This window comes from Urocitellus parryii, chromosome 4, assembly GCF_045843805.1.
Source record: "Urocitellus parryii isolate mUroPar1 chromosome 4, mUroPar1.hap1, whole genome shotgun sequence".
Taxonomy (NCBI): domain Eukaryota; kingdom Metazoa; phylum Chordata; class Mammalia; order Rodentia; family Sciuridae; genus Urocitellus; species Urocitellus parryii.
In genome coordinates, this window is record NC_135534.1 from 16,685,031 (window position 1) to 16,710,042 (window position 25,012).

The 25,012-nt window shown below is 36.0% G+C and overlaps 2 protein-coding genes and 1 pseudogene across 2 annotated transcripts; all 3 read left to right on the plus strand.

The window, feature by feature from the left end:
- Positions 1-1,582: 1,582 nt before the first annotated feature.
- On the plus strand, positions 1,583-2,515 carry LOC113176063 (olfactory receptor 5M3-like; annotated as a pseudogene).
- An 11,338-nt stretch (positions 2,516-13,853) lies between these two features.
- Positions 13,854-14,786, plus strand: LOC113176070 (olfactory receptor 5M3). Its single transcript, XM_026380454.2, has one exon. The coding sequence runs from the start codon at positions 13,854-13,856 to the stop codon at positions 14,784-14,786; it is 933 nt and encodes a 310-aa protein (XP_026236239.2).
- A 3,819-nt stretch (positions 14,787-18,605) lies between these two features.
- Positions 18,606-19,538, plus strand: Or5m9 (olfactory receptor family 5 subfamily M member 9). The gene has a single exon (XM_026380450.2). It carries the CDS (start codon positions 18,606-18,608, stop codon positions 19,536-19,538), a length of 933 nt encoding a protein of 310 aa, XP_026236235.2.
- Positions 19,539-25,012: the final 5,474 nt, after the last annotated feature.

The following is a 25,012-nucleotide window of genomic DNA, read 5'->3' on the forward strand; positions in this document are numbered from 1 at the left end:
AACCAGCCCAAGGTCACATATCTAGTAAAGAGTGCAGCTTGAAATTGAACAAAGGTTTTCAATAATTTTATGGTTAACAAAATATTCCATGTTTTTTCCTAATGTATATAATCCTTTAATGTAACAAATGAGACATCCAAGTTGTTAATCTTGTTGTCTCTTTCTCAGCTTATGTGCATCACCAGAGAGCAGCTGGGAAATGATGATATTTTTTCCAATTTGTACTTTCGTGGCAAATACATGGTAGTTTTATGAAGAGCTATCATTGGATCAATTCCTTGGTCCATTAATAAATGGAACATAGAAAATTACTGCTCCTAAAATTAGCTCAAAACATTTATACTGTTTGGGATAACTAGAAGATATCCAGAATCCAGAGGGCTAGCCATCTTTATTGGATAGTCCAAAACCAAAAACAGCTCCTTCCTTCCCCCTCAAAATATTTTTCTTGTCTTTCTGATATATTTTGGGAAATGTATAAATTTAAGCTCAACTGTTTATAGATACATAATATGGACCTTCACACAGTCTTTTATTATTCTTTTGTTACTCAAAATTCTAATCAAGAGAAAGAGAGTGAGAAGTTGCATAAATTTTGTTAATTATCCCAAGTCAAAGAAAGATAAATTTTATAGAAGAGGTAATGCTTGTGTGCATTATTATCAGAATTCTTTGCAACCCTGACATGGATGGCAAGCCTTCAGTTTTCTTGTTGATATTTGTTTTGTTTTTGTTTTTACAGTGCTAAGAATTGAACCCAGTACTTTTTACATGCCAGACAGTTGCTCTACTACTGAGCTGCAACCCCTGGATCCACTTATATTTTCAGGTTAACCTAAAAAATATTAAATGAATTTTTAAAAAGAATCTAACATTTATTTTATTTATTTGTTTGTTGTTGTTTGTTTGTATGTAGTGCTAAGGATCAAACCCAGGGCCTCACCTGTCCTAGACAAGTGCTTTACCACTAAACCCCAGCCCCTAAAAGAAATTTTAAAGAGATTTTTTTTTTTCTGAAAAAAGTGATGACATTATGTTAAGCCATTTAGACAGGTATATTAAGTCCTTTATGTAATTAGCATCTCAAGTTTGCAAGATGACTGAATGTAGGTACCATTTAACATTCTAATTAAGTGATAGTATTTCTTTTCTGTGGCTTGAATAAATTTCTAATGCACAGCAGACCTTTTGCACTGTATAAATCTAGTAAATGAACACTAACATATACACATGTATACATCCGGTGCAGTAATAAAATGTTGGTCTTTTAGATAGGAAGAATAAAGAATTTTCCTTCTGAAAATATTTGTTTCTAGACAATTAAATGAGGCACAATGAGTTATCTTATTTTAACTACATTCTGTGTAAAAAGAACTCTTATATGGATGTATAACAGAAATACATACTAGTGAAAAATATGTGAGAAAGAAAAAAAGGATTAAGAAAAAGAGCGAGACATTGGAAATAAATGGGATAGGAAAGATAATATTAATAAAGACCATTATATTTCGTCTGTGCATTTACTTATTTTTCTTTATTTTAATAGATAAAATGCAACTCTTTCTGGATCAGATTTAAGGAAATGCTCAACTTTACTGACGTAACAGAATTTATCCTTTTAGGATTAACTAGTCGTCCTGAATTACAACTCCTTTTCTTTGTGGTTTTCCTGTTGGTCTACATTATCACCTTGATTGGCAACATTGGCATGATCATATTAATCAGGATCAGTCCTCAGCTCAACAGCCCCATGTACTTTTTCCTCAGTCACCTATCTTTTGCAGATGTGTAGTTCTCCTCTAATGTCACCCCTAAGATGCTGGAAAATTTAGTATCTGAGACAAAAACCATTTTCTATGCTGGCTGTATAGTGCAGTGCTTCTTCTTCATTGCTTTTGTCGATGTGGAAGTCTTCATTCTGGCTGTGATGGCCTTCGATAGGTACATGGCAATTGGCAACCCCCTCCTGTATGGCAGCAGGATGTCAAGAACCATCTGTATCCGGCTGATCTCTTTCCCTTATGTGTATGGCTTCTTCATCAGTCTGATCTCAACGCTGTGGACCCATGGTTTGTACTTCTGTGGAAACATTGAGATCAACCACTTCTACTGTGCAGATCCTGCTCTCATCAAAATGGCCTGCGCAGGGACCTTCATTAAAGAATACACCATGCGCACATTAGCAGGTCTCAATTTTTCTTACTCTTTACTGGTCATCATTGTCTCTTACATTTTTATCCTTATTGCCATCCTGAGAATGCGTTCTGCTGAAGGAAGGAAGAAAGCCTTCTCCACCTGTGGATCACATTTGACAGCTGTCACCATATTTTATGGAACTCTCTTCTTCATGTATCTCAGAAGCCCAACAGAGGAGTCTGTGGAGCAGGGAAAGATGGTAGGTGTTTTCTACACCACAGTAATTCCTATGTTGAATCCTATGATCTACAGTCTCAGGAACAAGGATGTTAAGGAGGCCATGAACAAGGCCATCAGTAGAGCATTTTTAACTAAATAAAATTGGAAATGCAGGATGAGGTCCATAGCTCATTTTAACAGGTGGAGATAAATTATTTCTTTCAGAAATTTTTGATGAATTGGTCATTTATCTTTTCAATAACTAAAATAAATATAAATAAAAAGAGAATGATGGTTCAGAGGTGAGGAAAGCAGTTGTGAACAGGACTCTCTCTGTCATGAAATCAGTAATGGTGAAAATATACTCTCTAGATATTCCCTTCTACACAATATCAAATTTAGTAGGTTCATTTTTTTTTAATTCAGGACATTGTTTTTTATTATTATTATTCTTGGACATTCACCAACCCACCATTTCAATTCTTCTGTAGTAAATATAACAGGTCTTTAGGGTCTTTCTTGCACCTAGAAGGGGACTTGGTTCAGGATTTCATGTGGCAGTTATACTGAATATGGTGTCATCCCAAGACATTGCTATCTTTGGAGACAATGTTCTTGATGATGGAATATCTGGTGTAGAATAACCAGCATTGGTTAACGTTAATTGGCTGGATGCTACATGTGATTTCACTTTCAATGCATATTAATTTATTAAATAAAATAATTCATACAGTACTCCCTTAATATCCTCCAATATCTACTTAAGACACCATTTAAGTCTCCCTTTTTAAAATGACTGCCATTCAAATGACACTACCTCATTTGTGTTTTGGAATTTGCAGTGAGCTTCCCTAAGTAGATTTCAGCAAATTGCTTGTATAATGTTTTGAAGAGAGACAGTAATACTTTTTTTTGTTCTTTGTTTTTTGTTTGGTGTTTTGGGTTTGTTAGTAGCAGAAAGAAACTGTTCCATTAAATTTTGTAGTGCCTTCACTTGTACCATTTAACAAATACTAATTTACATATAAAAATATATCCTATCCTTTGCCATTTTACCATACTGTTGTCTCAGTTTCCAATTTTTTTTATTTGGAAAACACCGAAATTTTTTTTTAGCATGAACAGCTGAATTGGATTCTGAAATGTCCTCGGTCTGTGACCTTTATTGTTAGTATGCAGGTACTATTCATCTTTTGTAACCAAGGAATTTATAAGGATATATAGAAGTGGGATTTTCACAAAGAAATAAAAGTTGTGTATTTAACAAATATGCACAGATGCATATATAAATGTGTATATATAAATGTACCTGCATAAATTTGTGTGTGTGTGTGTGTTTTGGTGCACACTTGTGTGATCTCTCTTTTCTTTTCATATTAGTTGATTTGATCAGAATTTTGTACAAATTCCACTTTAGGGATTTTCTTTGATACCAAATTAGTGATCTCATAAAATTAATATTTCTTTTGTTTTGTAATACTTATTTTAGCATATGCTTTATGATACCTAGTATACCATCTTGGTCTCATATTATGCTCATCACATTTATAATTCCAAACTGCCTTCTTCACCAAGAGTTCTTTCTCTTTTTTTTTTTTTTTTATTGGTCGTTCATAACATTACATAGTTCTTAATACATCATATTACACGGTTGATTCACGTGGATTATGAACTCCCGCTTTTACCCCGTATACAAATTGCTGTATCTCATCAGTTTCCCTTCCATTGATTGACATATTGCCTTTCTAGTGTCTGATGTATTCTGCTGTCTGTCCTATTCTCTACTATCCCCCCTCCCCTCCCCTCCCCTCCCCTATTCTCTCTCTACCCCTTCTACTGTAAATCATTTCTTCCATTTGTATTATCTTGTCTTGCCCCTCCTTTCCTCTTATATGACATTTTGTATAACCCTGAGGATCGCCTTCCATTTCCATGCAATTTCCCTTCTCACTCCCTTTCCCTCCCACCTCTCATCCCTATTTAATGTAAATCTTCTTCTCAAGCTCTTCGTCCCTACCCTGTCCTTGTTTACTCCCCTTATATCAAAGGAGTCATTTGGTATTTGTATTTTAAAGATTGACTAGCTTCACTTAGCATAATCTGCTCTAATGCCATCCATTTCCCTCCAAATTCTATGATTTTGTCATTTTTTAATGCAGAATAATACTCCATAGTATATAAATGCCATATTTTTTTTATCCATTCATCTATTGAAGGGCATCTAGGCTGGTTCCACAGTCTTGCTATCGTGAATTGAGCTGCTATGAACATCAATGTAGCAGTGTCCCTGTAGCATGCTCTTGTTAGGGCTTTAGGGAATAGACCGAGAAGGGGAATAGCTGGGTCAAATGGTGGTTCCATTCCCAGCTTTCCAAGAAATCTCCATACTGCTTTCCAAATTGGCTGCACCAATTTGCAGTCCCACCAGCAATGAACAAGAGTGCCCTTTTCCCCGCATCCTCTCCAGCACTTATTGTTGTTTGACTTCCTAATGGCTGCCAGTCTTACTGGAGTGAGATGGTATCTTAGGGTAGTTTTGATTTGCATTTCTCTGACTGCTAGCGATGGTGAGCATTTTTTCATGTACTTGTTGATTGATTGTATGTCCTCCTCTGAGAAGTGTCTGTTCAGGTCCTTTGCCCATTTATTGATTGGGTTATTTGTTATCTTATTGTCTAATTTTTTGAGTTCTTTGTATATTCTGGTTATTAGGGCTCTATCTGAAGTGTGTGGAGTAAAGATTTGTTCCCAGGATGTAGGCTCCCTGTTTATCTCTCTTATTGTTTCTTTTGCTGAGAAAAAACTTTTTAGTTTGAGTAAGTCCCATTTGTTGATTCTATTTGTTAACTCTAGCGCTATGGGTGTCCTATTGAGGAATTTGGAGCCCGATCCCACAGCGTGTAGATCATACCCAACTTTTTCTTCTATCAGATGCCATGTCTCTGATTTAATATCAAGCTCCTTGATCCATTTTGAGTTAACTTTTGTGCACGGCGAGAGATAGGGATTCAGATTCATTTTGGTGCAAATGGATTTCCAGTTTTCCCAGCACCATTTGTTGAAGATGCTATCCTTCCTCCATTGCATGCTTTTAGCCCCTTTATCAAAAATAAGATAGTTGTAGTTTTGTGGATTGGTTACTGTGTCCTCTATTCTGTACCATTGGTCCACCCACCTGTTTTGGTACCAGTACCATGCTGTTTTTGTTACTATTGCTCTGTAGTATAGTTTGAAGTCTGGTATCGCTATACCGCCTGATTCACACTTCCTGCTTAGTATTGTTTTTGCTATTCTGGGTCTTTTATTATTTCATATGAATTTCATGATTCTTTTATCGATTTCTACAAGATATGCTGTTGGGATTTTGATTGGCATTGCATTGAACTTATATAGGACTTTTGGTAATATCGCCATTTTGATGATGTTAGTTCTGCCTATCCATGAGCAGGGTATATTTTTCCATCTTCTAAGGTCTTCTTCTATGTCTTTCTTTAGGGTTCTGTAATTTTCATTGTATAAATCTTTCACCTCTTTTGTTAGGTTGATTCCCAAGTATTTTATTTTTTGGGGGGATATTGTGAATGGAGTAGTTGTCCTCATTTCCGTTTCAGAGGCTTTGTCGCTGATATACAGGAATGCCTTTGATTTATGCGTGTTGATCTTATATCCTGCCACTTTGCTGAATTCATTTATTAGCTCTAATAGCTTCTTTGTAGACCCTTTTGGGTCTGCTAGGTATAGAATCATATCATCTGCAAATAGTGATAATTTAAGTTCTTCTTTTCCTATTTTTATGCCTTTAATTTCTTTCGTCTGCCTAATTGCTCTGGCCAGTGTTTCGAGGACTATGTTGAACAGAAGTGGTGAGAGAGGGCATCCCTGTCTTGTACCAGATCTTAGAGGGAATGCCTTCAATTTTTCTCCATTCAGAATGATGCTGGCCTGTGGCTTATCATAGATTGCTTTTACAATGTTGAGGTATGATCCAGTTATCCCTAATTTTTCTAGAGTTTTGAACATAAAGGGATGCTGTACTTTGTCGAAAGCTTTTTCTTCATCTATCGAGATGATCATATGGTTCTTATTTTTAAGTCTATTGATGTGGTGGATAACATTTATTGATTTCCGTATATTGAACCAACCTTGCATACCAGGGATGAATCCTACTTGATCATGGTGTATAATTTTTTTGATATGTATTTGAATCCGATTCGCCAGAATTTTATTGAGGATTTTTGCATCAAGGTTCATTAGAGATATTGGTCTGTAGTTTTCTTTCTTTGAAGTGTCTTTGTCTGGTTTCGGAATCAGGGTGATGTTGGCCTCGTAGAACGAATTTGGAAGTTCTCCCTCTTTTTCTATTTCCTGAAATAGCTTGAAAAGTATTGGTGTTAGTTCCTCTTTAAAGGTTTTGTAAAACTCTGCTGTATACCCATCCGGTCCTGGGCTTTTCTTAGTTGGTAGTCTTTTGATGGTTTCTTCTATTTCCTCTATTGTTATTGGTCTGTTTAGGTTGTCTATGTCCTCCTGACTCAATCTGGGCAGATCATAAGACTTAAGGAATTTATCTATGCCTTCACTATCTTCTATTTTATTGGAGTATAAGGATTCAAAATAATTTCTGATTATCATCTGTATTTCTGAAGTGTCTGTTGTGATATTGCCTTTTTCATCCCGTATGCTAGTAATTTGGGTTCTCTCTCTTCTTCTCTTCGTTAGCATGGCTAAGGGTCTGTCAATTTTATTTATTTTTTCAAAAAACCAACTTTTAGTTTTGTCGATTTTTTCAATTGTTTCTTTTGTTTCAATTTCATTAATTTCAGCTCTGATTTTAATTATTTCTTGCCTTCTACTTCTTTTGCTGTTGTTTTGCTCTTCTTTTTCTAGGATTTTGAGATGAAGTATGAGATCATTTATTTGTTGGTTTTTTCTTTTTTTGAGGAATGAACTCCAAGCAATGAATTTTCCTCTTAGAACTGCTTTCAATGTGTCCCATAGATTCCGATATGTTGTGTCTGTGTTTTCATTTGACTCTAGGAAGTTTTTAATTTCCTCCTTAATGTCTTCTAGAACCCATTGATCATTAAGCAACCTATTGTTCATTCTCCAGGTGATGCTTGATTTTTCCTTCCTTCTTTTATCATTGATTTTCAGTTTCATTCCATTATGATCAGATAAGATGCATGGTATTATCTCTACCCCTTTATATTGTCTAAGAGTTGCCCTGTGACATAATATATGGTCTATTTTTGAGAAGGTTCCATGTGCTGCTGAGAAAAAAGTGTAATTACTTGATGTTGGGTGGTATAGTCTATATATGTCAATTAAGTCTAGGTTATTAATTATGTTATTGAGTTCTATAGTTTCCTTATTTAACTTTTGTTTGGAAGATCTGTCCAGTGGTGAGAGAGGTGTATTAAAATCTCCCATGATTACTTATGGTGGTCTATTAGACTCTTGAACTTGAGAAGCGTTTGCTTGATGAACATAGCAGCACCGTTGTTTGGGGCATATATATTTATGATTGTTATGTCTTGTTGGTGTATGGTTCCCTTGAGCAGTATGAAGTGTCCTTCTTTATCCCTTTTGATTAACTTTGGCTTGAAATCTATTTTATTAGATATGAGTATGGACACTCCTGCTTGTTTCCGCAGTCCATATGAGTGGTATGATTTTTCCCACCCTTTCACCTTCAGTCTATGAATATCTTTTCCTATCAGATGCGTCTCCTGTAGGCAGCATATTCTTGGGTCTTGTTTTGTGATCCATTCTACTAGCCTGTGTCTCTTAATTGGTGAGTTTAAGCCATTAACATTTAAGGTTATTATTGAGATATGATTTGTTCTTCCAGCCATATTTGTTTATTGATGTTACTAAACCTGATTTGTTATCCTCTTTGACTACTTTCCCCCCTTTACTGTCCTACCTCCCATTGTTGGTTTTCAATGTTATTTTCCATTTCTTCTTCCTGTAATGTTTTGCCAAGGATTTTTTGAAGCTTTCTAGCTGCGAATTCTTTTAACTTTTGTTTATCATGGAAGGTTTTAAATTCATCTTCTATCCTGAAGCTTAATTTCGCCGGATACACGATTCTTGGTTGGAACCCATTTTCTTTCAGTGTTTGAAATATGTTATTCCAGGATCTTCTAGCTTTCAGAGTCTGTGTTGAGAGATCAGCTGTTATCCTGATTGGTTTACCCCTAAATGTAATCTGCTTTCTTTCTCTTGCAGCTTTTAAAATTCTCTCCTTATTCTGTATGTTGGACATCTTCATTATAATGTGTCTAGGTGTGGATCTCTTATGATTTTGCACCATCGGCGTCCTGTAGGCTTCTAGGATTTGGGATTCTGTCACATTCTTCATGTCTGGGAAGTTTTGTTGTATTATTTCACTGAATAGATTGCTTAATCCTTTGGTTTGGAGCTCTGTGCCTTCCTGTATCCCAATGACTCTTAAGTTTGGTCTTTTGATATTATCCCATAGCTCTTGAATGTTCTGCTCATGGTTTCTTAGTAGACTTGCTGAGCTATCTATGTTCTTTTCAAGTTGAAATACTCTGTCTTCATTGTCTGATGTTCTATCTTCTAAGTGATCCACTCTGCTGGTAGTATTCTCAATTGAGTTTTTAAGTTGGTTTATTGTTTCCTGCATTTCTAGTATTTCTATTTGTTTGTTTTTTATTACCTCTATCTCCCTGTGAAATTGATCTTTTACTTCCTGGATTTGTTTGTCAATGTGATCTTTCATTGTCTGATTTTGCTGTCTCATGTCTTCCTTGAGACTCCAGATCATCTGAAGCATATATATCCTGAACTCTTTATCTGATATTCCATCTGTTGCAGCTATTACCTCTTCTAAAGTTGAGTTGACCTGCATTGCTTGTGATCCTTTCTTTCCTTGTCTTTTCATACTGCACGCGCTTCTTTCTGCTTGGTGCAACTGTTGTGTTTTTGAAATTTACTAGCCTGAAATCACCTCTTCCGTAACTGAATGAGCTGTGATCAGTAGAACATGGGCATGATTACATCATCTCTTTGAAATGGCGGCTGCTGTCCTCCTCTGTGGTCCGACCAGTGTCTGGAACCAAACTGGACCGCTTCTCTCCTCTGTCTCAAAGCTGAAACTCAGCCCTAAGCGCTGCCAAAGTCCTAGCGCCAAACCGCTAGAGGCCGTTCACAGACTCAGGCCTGCGGGGCCCAGTACAGCCGCCTCCATGGCTGGCGGGATTGTGTCCTGCTCCGCGCTGCTCCGAACCGGCTGGAGGAGGGTGGGGTGGTAGGGGTGTGGATCCTAGCGCTGAACCGCCTGAGGCCGATCCCAGACTCAGCCCTGCAGGGCCCAGATCAGCCGCCGCCGTGACCGGCGGGATTGTGTCCCTGATCCGCGTTGCCGAGATTCAGTTGCCTGGGACAAACTGACCCCTCACACAGACTTACTAGTTATCGGCAGGTCTCCTTCCCTTGGAATATTGTTAGAAGATCTTCAGCAGGTCCCATGCAAGTGTATTTATGTGTCTCTCTGATCCTGTTACTGCGGAGGTATAGAAAATGCTGCTTGCTCGCCGGCCGCCATGTTGGATCCCCCCAAGAGTTCTTTCTCTATTTAGCAAATAGAGAAATCCGTTCTGAAAAACAGATTGTAAAGTTTAGTCAGTTTGAAAGTGGAAAATTCCTCATTGTCTTAATTTAAATACGCCTGGGTACTGATGAATTTGAATGCTACAATATGCACCTTAGGCATTGGAATTTATATTGTTTGTTTTTCTGTTGGCCAATTCATATTTTGGGAAATGAAGTAATTATCTTAATTACTCTCTATTTTAAAATTTTAACTTAATGAACTAACTGTGACTTCCTTTAGAGAAGAGGATCATTTCTGATTTGTAATACCACAATCATTATCTCTTCACATAAAAAGTGATCCGTAAATGTTGGTTAAGTTGAGCACAGTGGCATATGCCTGTAATCCTAATGGCCTGGGAGGATGAGGCAGGAGATCAAAACTTCCAGTCTAGCCTGGACCCAACGAGACCCTGCCTGAAAATAAAATTTAAAATGGGTTGTAGATGTAGCCCAGTTCCACTGTAGCATGTGTAACTTCTTGGTTTCCATTCCTAGTACCTGCCCTCCCTGCAAATGTTAATCACATCAGTGGAGTGATTCACTGAAACACCTGGAACCTCTTCTATTTAAAGCTTCACGTCTTTTCATGGTATTCATAACATACTTGTATTTTCAAAGATAATATTCTCAGGTTTACTAAGCTTTCCTTGTTAACTTCTTCGTTAATATTATGAAAAAAAGGTTCTCTTTCAAATTCAGAGCTGTGAGTTGTGGGGTCCGCTATGTTGCCTCCAAATCCAATTTCATCTTCTTTTATATGTAGAATAAAACAAACAAAAAATGTAGTTATATTTCTCAGCTCCCCTTGCACTTGCCTTGTCCATGTAGTGGAAGGCTGAGCACAGGTATGGAAGGGTTACCTATGAAAGTCTCCCAGGATTCATTTGTATTTTATGCCTTATTTTTTCTGCCAACCAGATGCAAATTGAGCTCTGCAGGGACCCCAAAATGGTGTGAAATCATGAGTAAAGAGTTTGGCCATAGAATCACTATAATGACCCCCTACCAACTTGCCCATTTACTTGTTGTGTTATCAAGAAATAAATTTCCACTATGCTAAACTACCAAGATTTCAGAAGTTGGAGTGATTACCTGTGTTATTTTAACTCATATGGACACACTATATGTTGATTCACACAAAAGTTCATGCAATACATACACTTTTGAAATATTCCTAATTTAATTCATTCAGATATTTTTATATATTACCTGAGACAAGAATTCATCACTAACTTTTTATAAAAATTAACTTAATTTAATAAGTGGAAATATCATCATCTATTCTAGCTAGCAACCTAATACTGTGTACACAAAATCTGACTATTCCAATAACCTAAGAAAACAGTGAAGAAAGCACAAACACAGAAGTCCCTTTTCAAAATCTGGGGACAGTTCTGAGGTTCCATGGAACATTCTATCCCAAAAAGGGCAAAGGATTACAAAGAAATAGGTGAGTGTAACTCAACCACACCGGGTGACGCCTACTCCTGGAGCCACGCCTCATTATCCAAGCAGAAGTAAAGCTCAAGTTACTGTGGGGCACAATAATTGTTCAGAATCTCTTGCTCAAGACTTAAGGGTGTGTACTTCCAGAGCAGCTCCCAACATGGAAGCAGTTGGTATTTTAAGAAGTGATTCATGATTGGCAGAACCCTCAGGAATGGGTTAATTCACTCATGGACTAAGGGGTTGTGGGTTATCTGGACAGTGCTTTCATAAAGCCAATTTGGCTTCCTGTCATCTGCACCCCTGTTTCCATGTGATGCCCAGAGAGGCCTCAGTACTCAGCAGAGTCTCTACCAGCAAGAAGGCCCTCACCAAATGCAGCTCCTTAAGTTTGGATCTCACAGCCTACAGAATGGTGAGATGGATAATCCATTATCTTTATTCATTACCCAGTGTCATATTTCACAACGTTGAAACAGAGAGCAAACAGAGACCACACAGAATTATTGGAACTTGGGGGAATCATACTGTACAAATTGATTATTAAAAAATGTAATCAGCTGACTTTTCCTCTAGAGATGTACTTCTCCAGGGTCATTCTTAACCGAAAATTCTTAATTGCTCCATTGTTTTCAAAGGCAAACATTTAAAAAGAAGATTCTCTTGTAGACTACTTCCAGTTTCCCTTTTTGTTTGACCTCACCTCTGTGATTTTGTAGTTTAGTGTTTTCTTTTCAACTCTGAATTTCTTTCTTTTTTAAAGGGGTGGGGAAGTACTGGGGATTAAACCCAGGGGCACTTAACCACTGAGCCACATCTTCAGCCCTTCTTATGATTTATTTTGGGACGGGGTCTCACTAAGTTGCTTAGGACCTAGATAAACTGCTGAAGCAGGATTTGAACTTGTGATCCACCTACCTTAGCCTCCCAAATCACTGGGATTAGGGGTGCTTGCCACTGCTCTCTGCCAACTCTGGATTCTTAATGGCAGTATTTCTCATCAATCTCAGGTTGGTAAAAAATACATTCATCAGATGTAGCTTGTTTCATATATTTCATTTTATTCTTTGTAATGATAGTTTAATGATTCCATATATCTTGTGCATGAAAGCGAGAAAAAGAAGATGAATTTTCAAAAGAGATCAGCTAGTCTATAAACCATAGATGAAGTGAATTTAATAATTATTCCTTGAATGTTTATTATATGTTAATTGTTAATATTAATTTTTATATTTATGAATCCACAAAAATGTGCATCATGATTATGACTATCATAATTCCTCAATATCATTATCATCATATTGAGGAACAGATAAACCTGATGCAAAGTTAAATAAGAATAAAACATGTTCACGTTCATAAAGTAACACTTGAATTGTATAATCAAATCAACTGTGACAACAGAAACAGAAATATTTAACTGGAATACATAATATTGCTTTATACATGACCTGATCAAAAACTCCACATTAATAGGCAATTTGGTTTGGAATAGAGTGATCAATGAGGGGAGGTTATGAATACATTTGTGCCTTAGCATGTGTGGAAATCCCATAAGTGTTCTTGAAGTCCTAAACCCTCTACGACTTTGCAAATCTCACATTCCCTGGGTCAGAGCTAACATCCAGGTTTTCTGATTTTCCTTTTGTTATTCATAACCTGGTTAATCATCAACCAGGTATCTTTTGTGCCATTTGTTTATGTTGGATCATCGTTTGTTCCTCATAATCATATCAGACTCTCCAGATAATAATTCCTCTAGTGCTAATCTCTAAAAATTACACAAAACATAGAAACTCAGCCCCAAACATGCAGCAATTATGATCTGTTGTATCAGACAGCATGGATGGTCTGCTCATGTGCTTCTAATATCTCCTCAGGGATGAATCCAGAAATTTTAAAAACAGTTTGCACAACTTTGTACTAGATTTTGCAGCCTATATATAACTGTATTCTAAGGTAGTTTTTTCTAAAATTGAGAAAGTTTAGGTATATTTAACTTTTTATTAAATATTTATTCACTAGTTCATACCTTGCATTTTCTTTAATTTGCTGGACACAATGGGGGTCATAGAGAGTCTGTCTACTTTTTTTTTGGCTGGTATCTTTCCCTTCTATATGGGGCAAATTTTTGTTCTAGCTAGAGTTAGTGAAAAGTTGTGAATTATCATTGTAGGTAGGAGTCACTTAATTTCATGACAATGAGATTTTCCAGTTATATATTATGTCTTTGGGAATAAATTTCCAAATTATCCAATATCCCTTCCTACAATGCTTCTGGATCCCCCCAAAACTGTCAATCATTCTTCCAATTGCTGCCTACATTATAAACCTGTAACAATATATTCTTGTCTTTGAAAGCACTTATTTACATTAACGCATCTCTTTAATTTATTTCATTTTACAGAGATTTGTGACTCATTGACAAAATGCTGAATTTCACTGATGTGACAGAATTTATTTTGTTGGGATTAACCAGCCGCCAGGAATGGCAAGTTCTCTTCTTTTTCATTTTTCTCATGGTATATATTATCCCTGTGTTGGGTAATATTGGAATGATTATATTAATTAAGATCAGTCCACAGCTTAGCAGCCCCATGTATTTTTTTCTCAGCCATTTGTCATTTGTGGATGTGTGGTTTTCTTCCAATGTCACCCCTAAGATGTTAGAAAACCTGTTATCAAAGACAAAAACTATTTCTTACGCTGGTTGTCTAGTTCAGTGCTTTTTCTTTATTGCCCTGGTCCACGTAGAAATCTTTATTCTTGCTGTGATGGCCTTTGATAGATACATGGCGATTGGGAACCCTCTGCTCTATGGCAGCAAGATGTCAAGGGTCGTCTGTATCCGCCTGATTTCCTTCCCTTATGTATATGGTTTTCTGACCAGTCTGGCAGCAACTTTGTGGACATATGGCTTGTACTTCTGTGGGAAAATTGAGATCAACCACTTCTACTGTGCAGATCCTCCTCTCATCAAAATGGCCTGTGCTGGGACCTTCGCGAAAGAATACACAATGATCATACTTGCAGGCATCAACTTCACATACTCCCTGACTGTAGTGATCATCTCTTATCTATTTATTCTCATTGCCATTCTAAGAATGCACTCAGCAGAAGGGAGGCGCAAGGCCTTCTCCACCTGTGGCTCCCATCTGACGGCTGTGGTCATATTTTATGGTACCCTGATCTTCATGTATCTCAGACGTCCCACAGAGGAGTCGGTGGAGCAGGGGAAGATGGTGGCCGTGTTTTACACCACAGTGATCCCCATGTTGAATCCTTTGATCTACAGTCTCAGGAACAAGGATGTTAAAGAAGCCATGAACAAACTGATTAACAAAGCATCTTTAATGAATTAGAATAATGTTGAAGTTGATTTTGTTTCCCAGTATTTCTAGATTTTGTTTTCCATTGTTTAGTTTCCGAGTACATTCATCCAAAGACTTTTTGTGGGTGAAGAGGGAAAACAGAAAGCAATGAAAGTTGTTAAAAATTTCAGTTGATTTACCTGTTCTTGATGATGAGCACATTCAATATTAGTTCAAAAGTAATAAAGTGACAAATTGAAAAGATCCCTTGCACAAAAGTTTATGTGTGAACTACTTAAAATCACCATCTAATTATAATTAGCTGTATCTCATACACTTTGTTTTTCTTATTCAAATAAGCTCCTGATGAGTTTGTGAAATGTTCATTTTTCCCTGTCAACAACTAATTTGTTTTGAAAAACAATAGTATATTTAGGCCAGTTTTCTATTCAGGGCAATGCTCAATGATAGTTGGGAGATTATTGCATGTTTAATCTTCCTTAATTGTGGTTGATGGGTCTCTCAGAGACTATTATTTTGAAAATCACAATACTATTGTACTTAATCATTTTTTTTAGGTTTTCCTTGTTTATTGGCAAGTCTCTCTTCAAGGATTCCAGTAACCTTCATGTTGTAACCCTAACTTTGCAATGATCAGACAGAGCACATTGCTCATGTCTTGCCTTTTCTTCAGTCTCACTGAAAAGTGGGGAGAATTAGTGGGTTAAGTGCATTGTCAACACATGGTCATCAGAATCCACCAAATAAATTAAATGGACATTCCCATGTGACGTTTCTTACATCTGTATCAAGATATGTTATTCTCTTAAATTTATTCATCTGGAAGAAAGTTAGTTACAATGGTCTATTTGTTGGCAACAGTACCTCCTATCAAACTAATATTAACAGAACTTGATATCCCTCTTGTACCTCACTTCAGACTGACTTAATTAAACCTGGTAAATAATAAATGAAAATAACTTGCAATTATTGTGAAGAAAATACACCACTGAAGAAATGTAATTCACGTACGTATACTGTCTTGTTTTAAAATCTACATGTTCTTGAGATATTGTGAAGTCACAATTCCTTGATCAAGCAAGTTATTTTAATGGACTTTATCTATAAAAAAATGAGAAGAAACTCTAGAGTACTGGGTACTTGAGCACTGAAGGATGAATAAAAAAATTTGTCTTTGCACAATTTTGTCAATAATTTCCCAGATTGAATTGAGGCAATATAGAGTTTAGAGTTGACCAATAATGTAGATTTTTAAAATTTTTTAATTTGTTAGTTATCTCAACTGGGCCTAAAAATAAGTAGCATAGTAATTATTTTACATATGCATATTTTTATGCTTAAAATTAAAGATAAAATTATCCACAGTCTCATTGAGGTGACAATATACTTTTTAATTCTATGAAAGTAGGAAAGTACAAATAATGTGAATTCTTATGTGCTTCCTATGTAAGAGGTGGTGGGGTAAGAGCTCTCCTGTGGTACCTGGGATCATCACAATCACAGTGTAAAATAGTAATTTCTACTTTCCAGATGTTTCTAAATTCCAAATCCATCGACTTCTTCACCTATGACCACTATAAACCCTCTTTCTCCCAGCTCCTGCTATTATGTACATTGCAACACTTAATGCATGCATGCATTGTTGATATCCCATTGATATTGCTGGTTACCTGTGAGGAGTTCTGCTTCCTCACAAGTTGAACATTAGAGAAGCACACCGAGGGAAGCATATAAATCAGGTTTTATTTAAAAAAGGGTAATATAGACGTCTCCAGGGAGAGAGAAGGGGGCCATAGATGGTATCCTGGTATCCCAAGAAGTGAGAAGGTCTGCCTTTTTAAAAATATGTCTTAGGCTTCCTTTGTTCTCTTGATCTCTTCCCTTTATATCTCTCCTTCCTGCATATGTCACTAGGCCCAGGAGATGCTCTTTGGGATGGCCAAAAGTTGAGAAGCAGATGGATAGGGGATGGGCAGGATGGAGCAGCCCAGGTCACATTAATTAACAACTTTATAACTCCCTGTAGGGGAGGGCAATTCCTTGGACAGGTTGGAGCAGGGGCAGGTTATCTTGATTGGGTGGAGGAAGGGCTCTGAAAGAATTAAGATTTCAATTCCTCCATTCTCTGGATCTGACTCTTGCCTATCTGCCTAATTCTGGCTTCACCATCTCCTCACTTCAGGTGCATGAGAGGAAGGAAAGTAAATGCACAGCACTTCATATAATGCACACCAATGTTACTGAGATCCATCACTGTTAATGCGTGAATGAAAAAAAAAAACAGAACTTTTTGTGGTGGTGGGAGAAAAATTATGTCACTGTATCAAGTATTTTCATATCTCTATTTTAAGAATATCCTTCCCATCAACATCCTTGACTTCTACCCCTGAGATGTTTCTAAATAATTTTAGTCATTATTTCTTTAATAATTACCTAGACAGTACCTTAGAGAGATATTCCCAATGCTTCTAATGCTCAAGATTATGTTATAAACACTGAGAAATTTCCATTTGCTGTTATCTTCTGCTCATGGTAGGTCTGTGGGTTTTATATGTTTTTGCAAACAGATTCATGCAGTCAAGTCTTATAATTTTTCCTGCTTTTTTTAAAAAAAGAAAACTATGTCTTTATTCATAGATTTACTTGCTATCAAATTATTTTACTAGACCATTGATTTTCTGATGCTTTTAAAATATAGATGAATGGATTTGGGAATATTGAGGCAGTGGGGACCATGAATCCAGTAATTTAAACAACTTCATGGAAAACAAATTGCAGTTTATAAAATATAAATTAGATTTCTTATATATCAATTACAAAATCTACCTACTTGATTTTTGGATAAAGGACACATATCTATGTAATAAATTGTTTTATCATAGAAGTCGCTTGCAATCTGACCCCAATAAAAACCTGGAGGAATGTGGAGAAGCAGTGGTCTACTGCGTATATAGTCCACCCTACTCTAAGGTCTCCTTTCTTAATTTATAACGTGGACATGTTGACAGAACTTGTTTTAAAGGAAACTGCATGCAAATATTTTAGTGTACCATCATGAAAGGTAGGCATTCTTTCAAATATTATCAACTTGGAACAATTGCATTTAGAAAATTCTTAGAGAATGTTATTATTATTATTGGAATAATTAATGTGTGATCTGAAGTGCTCCTGTATGAATTATGAAGCTGCTATATAGATCAGGACACTTTTTAAAAAAATTATGTGTGACAGTTTCTGAATACTTAGTACACATAATTACTAAGTATTGAATTGGGTAGTTATAAGAGTTCCAAGGTAAATAAGAATAATTCTGCTATTACTCAGCTAATGATTATATGTAAAGAAAAAGAAATATATGTACTTGACAGGGATTAAAATTATAGTACTATTATCTCATATTTCTTGCAATGCCTTGATGCTATATTTAACATATTTCACATTAAAAAAAAAGAGTAGTAACATTCAGAAATAGGATCAAATCCAACTTTGATAATGAGAGAATATGGGAATTTAGTTAAGGTCAGAATTTTTTACATAGAATAGCCTATGACTTCAGCTATATTCAAAACCAAATCCCACAACTTCCATCTACCTATTTTCACACTTATGAAGAGCCAATATAAATGTGCTACTGTCATGAAAACACTCTACAGGGATACTTAAATTTAAAATATAGGACTTGTTATGTTCCTAATCCATTTTTCATATAGTGATAAAATCTTCATTGCATTTTATAATGTGTAGGTAGGATAAAGGTAAATGTAATTCAAGACATTTAAGAATAAAGAAGTATATTCACATTTTAATGAATTTCTCCATAGCAGCACAGACTGGGTCTCTGTTAAGGCAATGCCAAATTTCACGGATGTAACAGAGTTTATTCTTGTGGGGTTGACCAGACGTCGGGATCTCCAGGTACTCTTTTTTGTGGTGTTCCTTGTGGTTTATATGATCACTCTCCTAGGGAATATTGGCATGATCATTTTGATCAGCATCAGCCCACAGCTTCAGAGTCCTATGTACTTTTTCCTGAGTCACTTGTCTTTCGTGGATGTGTGGTTCTCCTCCAATGTTACCCCCAAGATGCTAGAAAACTTACTGTCAGAGAACAAGACTATTTCTTACGTGGGGTGTTTGGTGCAGTGCTACTTTTTCATTGCCCTCGTCCACGTGGAGGTCTACATCTTGGCAGTGATGGCTTTCGATCGCTACATGGCCATCTGCAACCCTTTACTCTATGGCAGTAAAATGTCCAGGATTGTGTGTGTTCGGCTCATCTCTGTGCCTTATGTCTATGGATTCTCTGTGAGTTTAATATGCACATTATGGACATATGGCTTATACTTCTGTGGAAATTTTGAAATCAACCACTTCTATTGTGCAGATCCTCCACTCATCAAGATAGCCTGTGGAGGAGTGCGCATCAAAGAATTCACAATGATTATTATTGCTGGAATTAACTTCACGTATTCCCTGTCAGTGGTCCTCATCTCCTACACCCTCATTGTTGTCGCCGTGCTGCGTATGCGCTCTGCTGATGGGAGGAAGAAGGCCTTTTCCACCTGTGGGTCCCATTTGACTGCTGTTTCCATGTTTTACGGTACCCTCATATTCATGTACCTCAGGCGGCCAACTGAGGAGTCTGTGGAACAGGGCAAAATGGTGGCTGCATTTTATACTACAGTGATTCCTATGCTGAATCCCATGATCTACAGTCTGAGGAACAAGGATGTGAAAGAGGCAGTCCACAAAGCAATTGCCAAGGTCAACTTGGGGCAGTAAAATTGCAATAGGTATTTAAATGGTGTGTCAGTTCTGTGATGTATGAGTAATCATAAAGTTCCTTGCTCAAAAACTACTATCTAATAAAACTCTTGCATACACTAAAAGATCCATTCCAACAAAGTCATGATTTACCTTATGCATAAAATCTAATAATTAACCATGTTTTATTGTATATATACAGCACAATTTTGAAATTTTCATAGGACCACTCACAGTAGATGTAAAATTATGCTTTTGTGGTTGTTGGAGCTACTTACGACTTTAGAAAATAAATGTTAATTTGGAAGAGCATTTTTACAGTTGAACTTTATTTCTTAAGTACCAAAGTACTTTTGGTGATCCTTGCTGCTTATCAGTATAAGGTCAAATGTGAAGGAGAAATGTTTTCTGATGACTGAGTTTAACCTCAGGTAATATGTACTTCCTCATCTTAAATTTCATGTGAATTTCATATCCCCAGCAGAAAAAGTAATAATTCATAGAAATTTGATGGGGCTGATCCCATACATAATGGATGGGTTTTTATCAGTGCAATTGTATTCAGAATTTTCAAATAATGTTTTATCACAGTCATAAGGTTTAGACTTAGTGTGTATATTTGACAGTTAATTATTTGTGTTTCCATGCAACATTTTCCACCTTAATTCCTTGGTTCAGATATTAATATGAATTTTAGATGTCAGCATGTAAAATATCTTGTACAAGAGAATTTTCAACATTCATTATAATCAAAAGACAAATGAGCCGGGCACAGTGGCGCAGGCCTGTAATTCCAGTGGCTTGGGTGGCTGAAACAGGAGAACTGTGAATTCAAAGCCAGTCTCAGAAACTAACAGGCAGTAAGAAACTTGGTGAGACCTGTCTCTATTAAAATACAAAATAGGGATGAGGATGTGGCTCAGTGGTTAAATACCCCTGAGTTCAATCCCTGGTACCTAAATAAATAAATAAATAAATAAAATGAATGTGGATTTTCTAATATTTAAAATCTAACTTTTATCCTTTGAAATCATTACATTATGCTTTTGCTTGTTACTATTACTTGAAAGTGTTTGCTTCCAGCTTTTTCTCATTAATATTGTATTCTTTGAATCTCAATTAGCAACTCAAATCCAGTTGTCAGTAGATAGAATTTTTCAACCATTCAAGTGGCTGTGCATTCAAATGTACCACTTCAAAATGGTGCCACATTTTGGCCTAGTTAAAAATTCTTTAAAATGCACTCTTTAATTTACTTATATTGGTGCATTCACAGTCTATTTATTTTACCTACTGTTCCTGTTTTAGGTAATATATATATTTGTGTACTTTTGGTGATCCTTGATGCTTATCAGTATAAGGTCAAATGTGAAGGAGAAATGTTTTCTGATGACTGAGTTTAACCTCAGGTAACTTCTGATACAATTAAAAGGGTGCACACTTTTGTATGTGCAGAAGGAATCTGAGAAGTAAGTAGCATAAATGTCAGTAATGTCTCTGATGATGTGGCATAATTCAAGTGCACAAAGTATTGTTATCTCTGCCAACTTACTATGGGCCACTTCCCCAACAACTTAGAGTGCATCTAATGAAAATCAGTATAGCTCTTTAAAATATGTTGATTCTGAGAACAGGATAAAAGAGTAGAACTGGTTTGTACAGAAATTATGTTTGCAATATTTCTATTTTCAAATTATACAAATTTGCTTTTAAAGAGTTGGGGTGAAGTAAAAACCTAGAGCTGCCCAAGCAACAATTATTTGTGCAGAGATTGCTTTCATAAGAGGACACTTAAAAGCCCTACTTCTGGTGATTGTCATGATAGTGACATTCTTCAATCTCCACTATTTCACTTGCTCTTTTAGAAATGAAGTACTAGAAGTATAGCTAGATCTGAGCCCCATGTTCTCTATTATTATTATTATTATTATTTAGTCACTATAAATTTATCACTGAGTTGTGAACAGAAAATTATTTATAACATGTAAAAATTATCTTCTTATGCCAGGTATGATGGAACATGCCTGTAATCCCAGTTACTTGGGAGGCTGAGGCAGGAGGATCATAAATTCAAAGCCAGCCTCAGCAAAAGTGAAGCACTGAACAACTCAGTGAGACCCTGTCTCTAGATAAAATACAAAATAGGGCTGGGCATGTGGCTTAGTGGTTGAGTGCCCCTGAGTTCAAGCTCTAGTACAAACAATAAAATAAAATAAAACAGTTATCTTATCAACAACAAAGCCAGTACACACCGCTCCTCACCCTCAAACTGAAGTGGCCTAGAACAAGACTTCAAAACTTCATATTGAGGGTCTAATTACCTCACTCAAAACCTTGTCTCACACTGTCACATGAGAAAGTTATATAATCTTTGTATATTGCAGTATTCAGGGGTTCACTAGTTACTAGTTACTTAGAGTACACTAATCCTCCCTTCTAGTGTTCTTACAGAACTTTTCAGAAACATGTTTCTGAGCACCTCCACTGTGAATATTACCATTTCTTAGGGAAAACTGCAGATTAGTCTGCATCTCTTTTGCCTTGCCACTAGTGGAGTCCTCTAACTTGTCATGGCCTCTGATTGACAGATTGGGTGATTATACATCAATCCTTCCTGTTCCAACTTCCAGGCTATTTCTCTTCACTTTCCTTTCCAGACACTTATAAGCTCTTTTCTGGGGCTTAGGAATTCACACCTGTTTCCTCTGTACCACACATTAATTATCAAGTGGAGGGAATCTATTATTGCTTATCATGAATTGTATTGTGTCTTTGCAAAATATATGTTGACGTTTTGACTCAAAGAATATCTCAATGAATCTTTCAGAAAGAGGGTTATTAGATATATCATTAGTTGATATGAAGTGTAGTGACTGATTGTCCTTTATCAATTGTGCCTGATGACCTTATGAGAAGAGAGAAGTTTGGATGCACACTGAGAGGAAACAGCCCTTGTTGAAGGAGGCAGAGACTGGAATTATGCTGCCATATGCCAAGAAATAGCTGTGGTTAGCAGAAAAAAAGGAGAAAAGTAAAGATTCTCCCCTACAGTCTTCAGAAGCAGCAAGGTCTTGTCAATACCTTGATTTTGAGTTTCTAGCCACCAAATGTGCAAGGGAATATGTTTTTCATGTTAAACCATTTAGTTTGTGGCACATTGTTATGGTAGATTTAGAAAACCAGTGCATTTCCTTTCTGCTTGGTTGCCACATTGCTACTGGTTTCTTTTGGGTTCCTGGCTACATTGCAGGAGGGTGAATCATCATCCATTCTATCCTGGGAAAGGCCTCAAACTTATCTAAACACTTTTTCCCTTGCTTGCTGGTTTTACAATAACTGTACCAAATCTAGGAAGCTCCTCAGTGAAAGAGGTACAGGAATCCCTTTTCAAAGAGTAAATAAACTTCAATTCTACTGACATTGCCAATGTTTAGTTCAGTTCTTATTGCCTACCATTGTGAGTTTTTTTCCCTCCCTCCCAGTTCTTTTTTTTTTAAATTTTTGAGTTATTAGTTCTTTTAGCTATTTAGTGCCATAGACTGAAAACTAAAAAAATAACCATGATCAAACATTTCCTTTTAGAGGGCTAGCCATTAGATATTGTCAATTAAGGATTTCAATTTTCTACTATATATAAGTGTGTTTCCCTAAACATCAGTTAATGATATATAAAGCCATTATGTGGCATTCAAATGCATTGCCTTAGAAGCAATTGAGATGCTGCAAATCTTTAATGATGATTTTGGTCTTGGGTGAGGAAAATATAAAAAAAAACATTTTTTAAAAATCTATAGTGGGATATAATATTGGTTCCTTCATATAAGGTCTAACATTTATATTTAATCATACAATCTTCTGTGTGATAACTTGGAATGATTAAAGCTATTGTGGTTTTCAAAATTTTCTGATTGAATTTTAACAGTCATGTTTTGCAGTATTTATTCAAATATAAGACATGAGATGTTTTCCATAGTACACAGTTTGGTGTTTTAAATGCTTCATTACTTACAGAACTTTTGTTAATTTCTATTTATTAATTTTTCTGATTTATCATGTTTGTGGTTATATGAAGTTTCATTTTCAGAGTTACTAAATAAATTTGAAAGATAATTTAAGAAAAACATGCTTAGCAGACAATATTCTATGTGATATGTCAATATGGGGAAAAATTTGGGGTGTGGAAATAGAGGTCATAAAACACAACATTGTTCTAAGCCAATCACACACCCAAACACCTATGCTTACACAAACTTATCATACATGCATATATATTGTGCATGTTATGTATATATTACATGTCTATACAATGTACCACATTTATCTCCTATATTATATACTGTAACTTTTAGAGGCTCTATCTGCTTGTCAGGAATCTTCCCATAATTCTTATATATTATCCACCTCTCTTTCATTTATTTGAGTTTTTTATTTTCTACAAGGTACATGATTGAATTGATACTTAAGATCCAATAGGTCTGTTATGAAATTTTCTAATCTTATGTTATCAGTTAAGTTTGATAATATATTCAAACAAATTTGGAAAGAACTCTGATTATATATAATCCAATTCCAGTCAATAAAATATTCACAAAGGTTCTTTTGAACATAAAATTGCAGTGATATTTTATGAAAGTTAAGAGAAAAAAATACAATGAAACTTCATACTAAAAGAGTACTTGGGCCCCTACCATTGTAGGAGCCTTACTATTTTCTATCTCTGAGTTCACATGGATTCTTCTTATCTGAGTTATTTTATTTTTCTTTCTCTTCAGACCACCTTTCCGTTTCTCACAGCACAAGGAAGTCTCATCTCTATAATTCACTTAAGCAAAATAAGTGATCAGCTCAAATTTACTTTGAATTCCAGGCTCCCAAGAAGAATAACATCTGATTGGCTTATTCTTAGTCATGTTATCACTCCAGGATATTTTCATAAAAGGATAAGGCCGCTAGTACAATGGTGCATGTAATATTCCTACCCCATGGATCAGGAGGATTCTCAGTGAACAGGGGTTCACTATGATCAAGAAAAGAGTTCATATTACATTTTTTCTCACTCATTTATTCACTCTTCTACCATCATTTATGCAAGGTTATATTATACACTAAGAGTGAAAAATTGTAGAATTTAATGCATTCTTCCCAGTGAATTAATCAGATTAAAAACATTAACTGTCTTCAAACCAATGTTGTCATTGACAGACTAATAAGGCAAAGGTGATATTTACTATAGAGTCTAGTAGGTTTCTCAAAACTTCAAGCCTGATAATTTCTCTCTTTTTAAAATCAGGCTTAGGAAATATAATTTGCTTGTTGGTACCACCTTCTCTCACACGTGCTCCAATCATCCTTCAATACCTGATACAAGTTTCCCAGCTCATGGGACTCTGGAAGTCACTTTGGGGCTGCAGTAGCTCAGACTTCTGCTGGCATTGTTGCATACTAACTGCTTCAGTACTCTTCTTGGGCATGTTCACTCTCTAAGGGCTTCA

Bases quoted from the DNA above. Each gene is read 5' to 3' on its own strand.
- Or5m9 (XM_026380450.2), top strand. From the start codon at position 18,606: ATGCCAAATTTCACGGATGTAACAGAGTTTATTCTTGTGGGGTTGACC.
- LOC113176070 (XM_026380454.2), top strand. From the start codon at position 13,854: ATGCTGAATTTCACTGATGTGACAGAATTTATTTTGTTGGGATTAACC.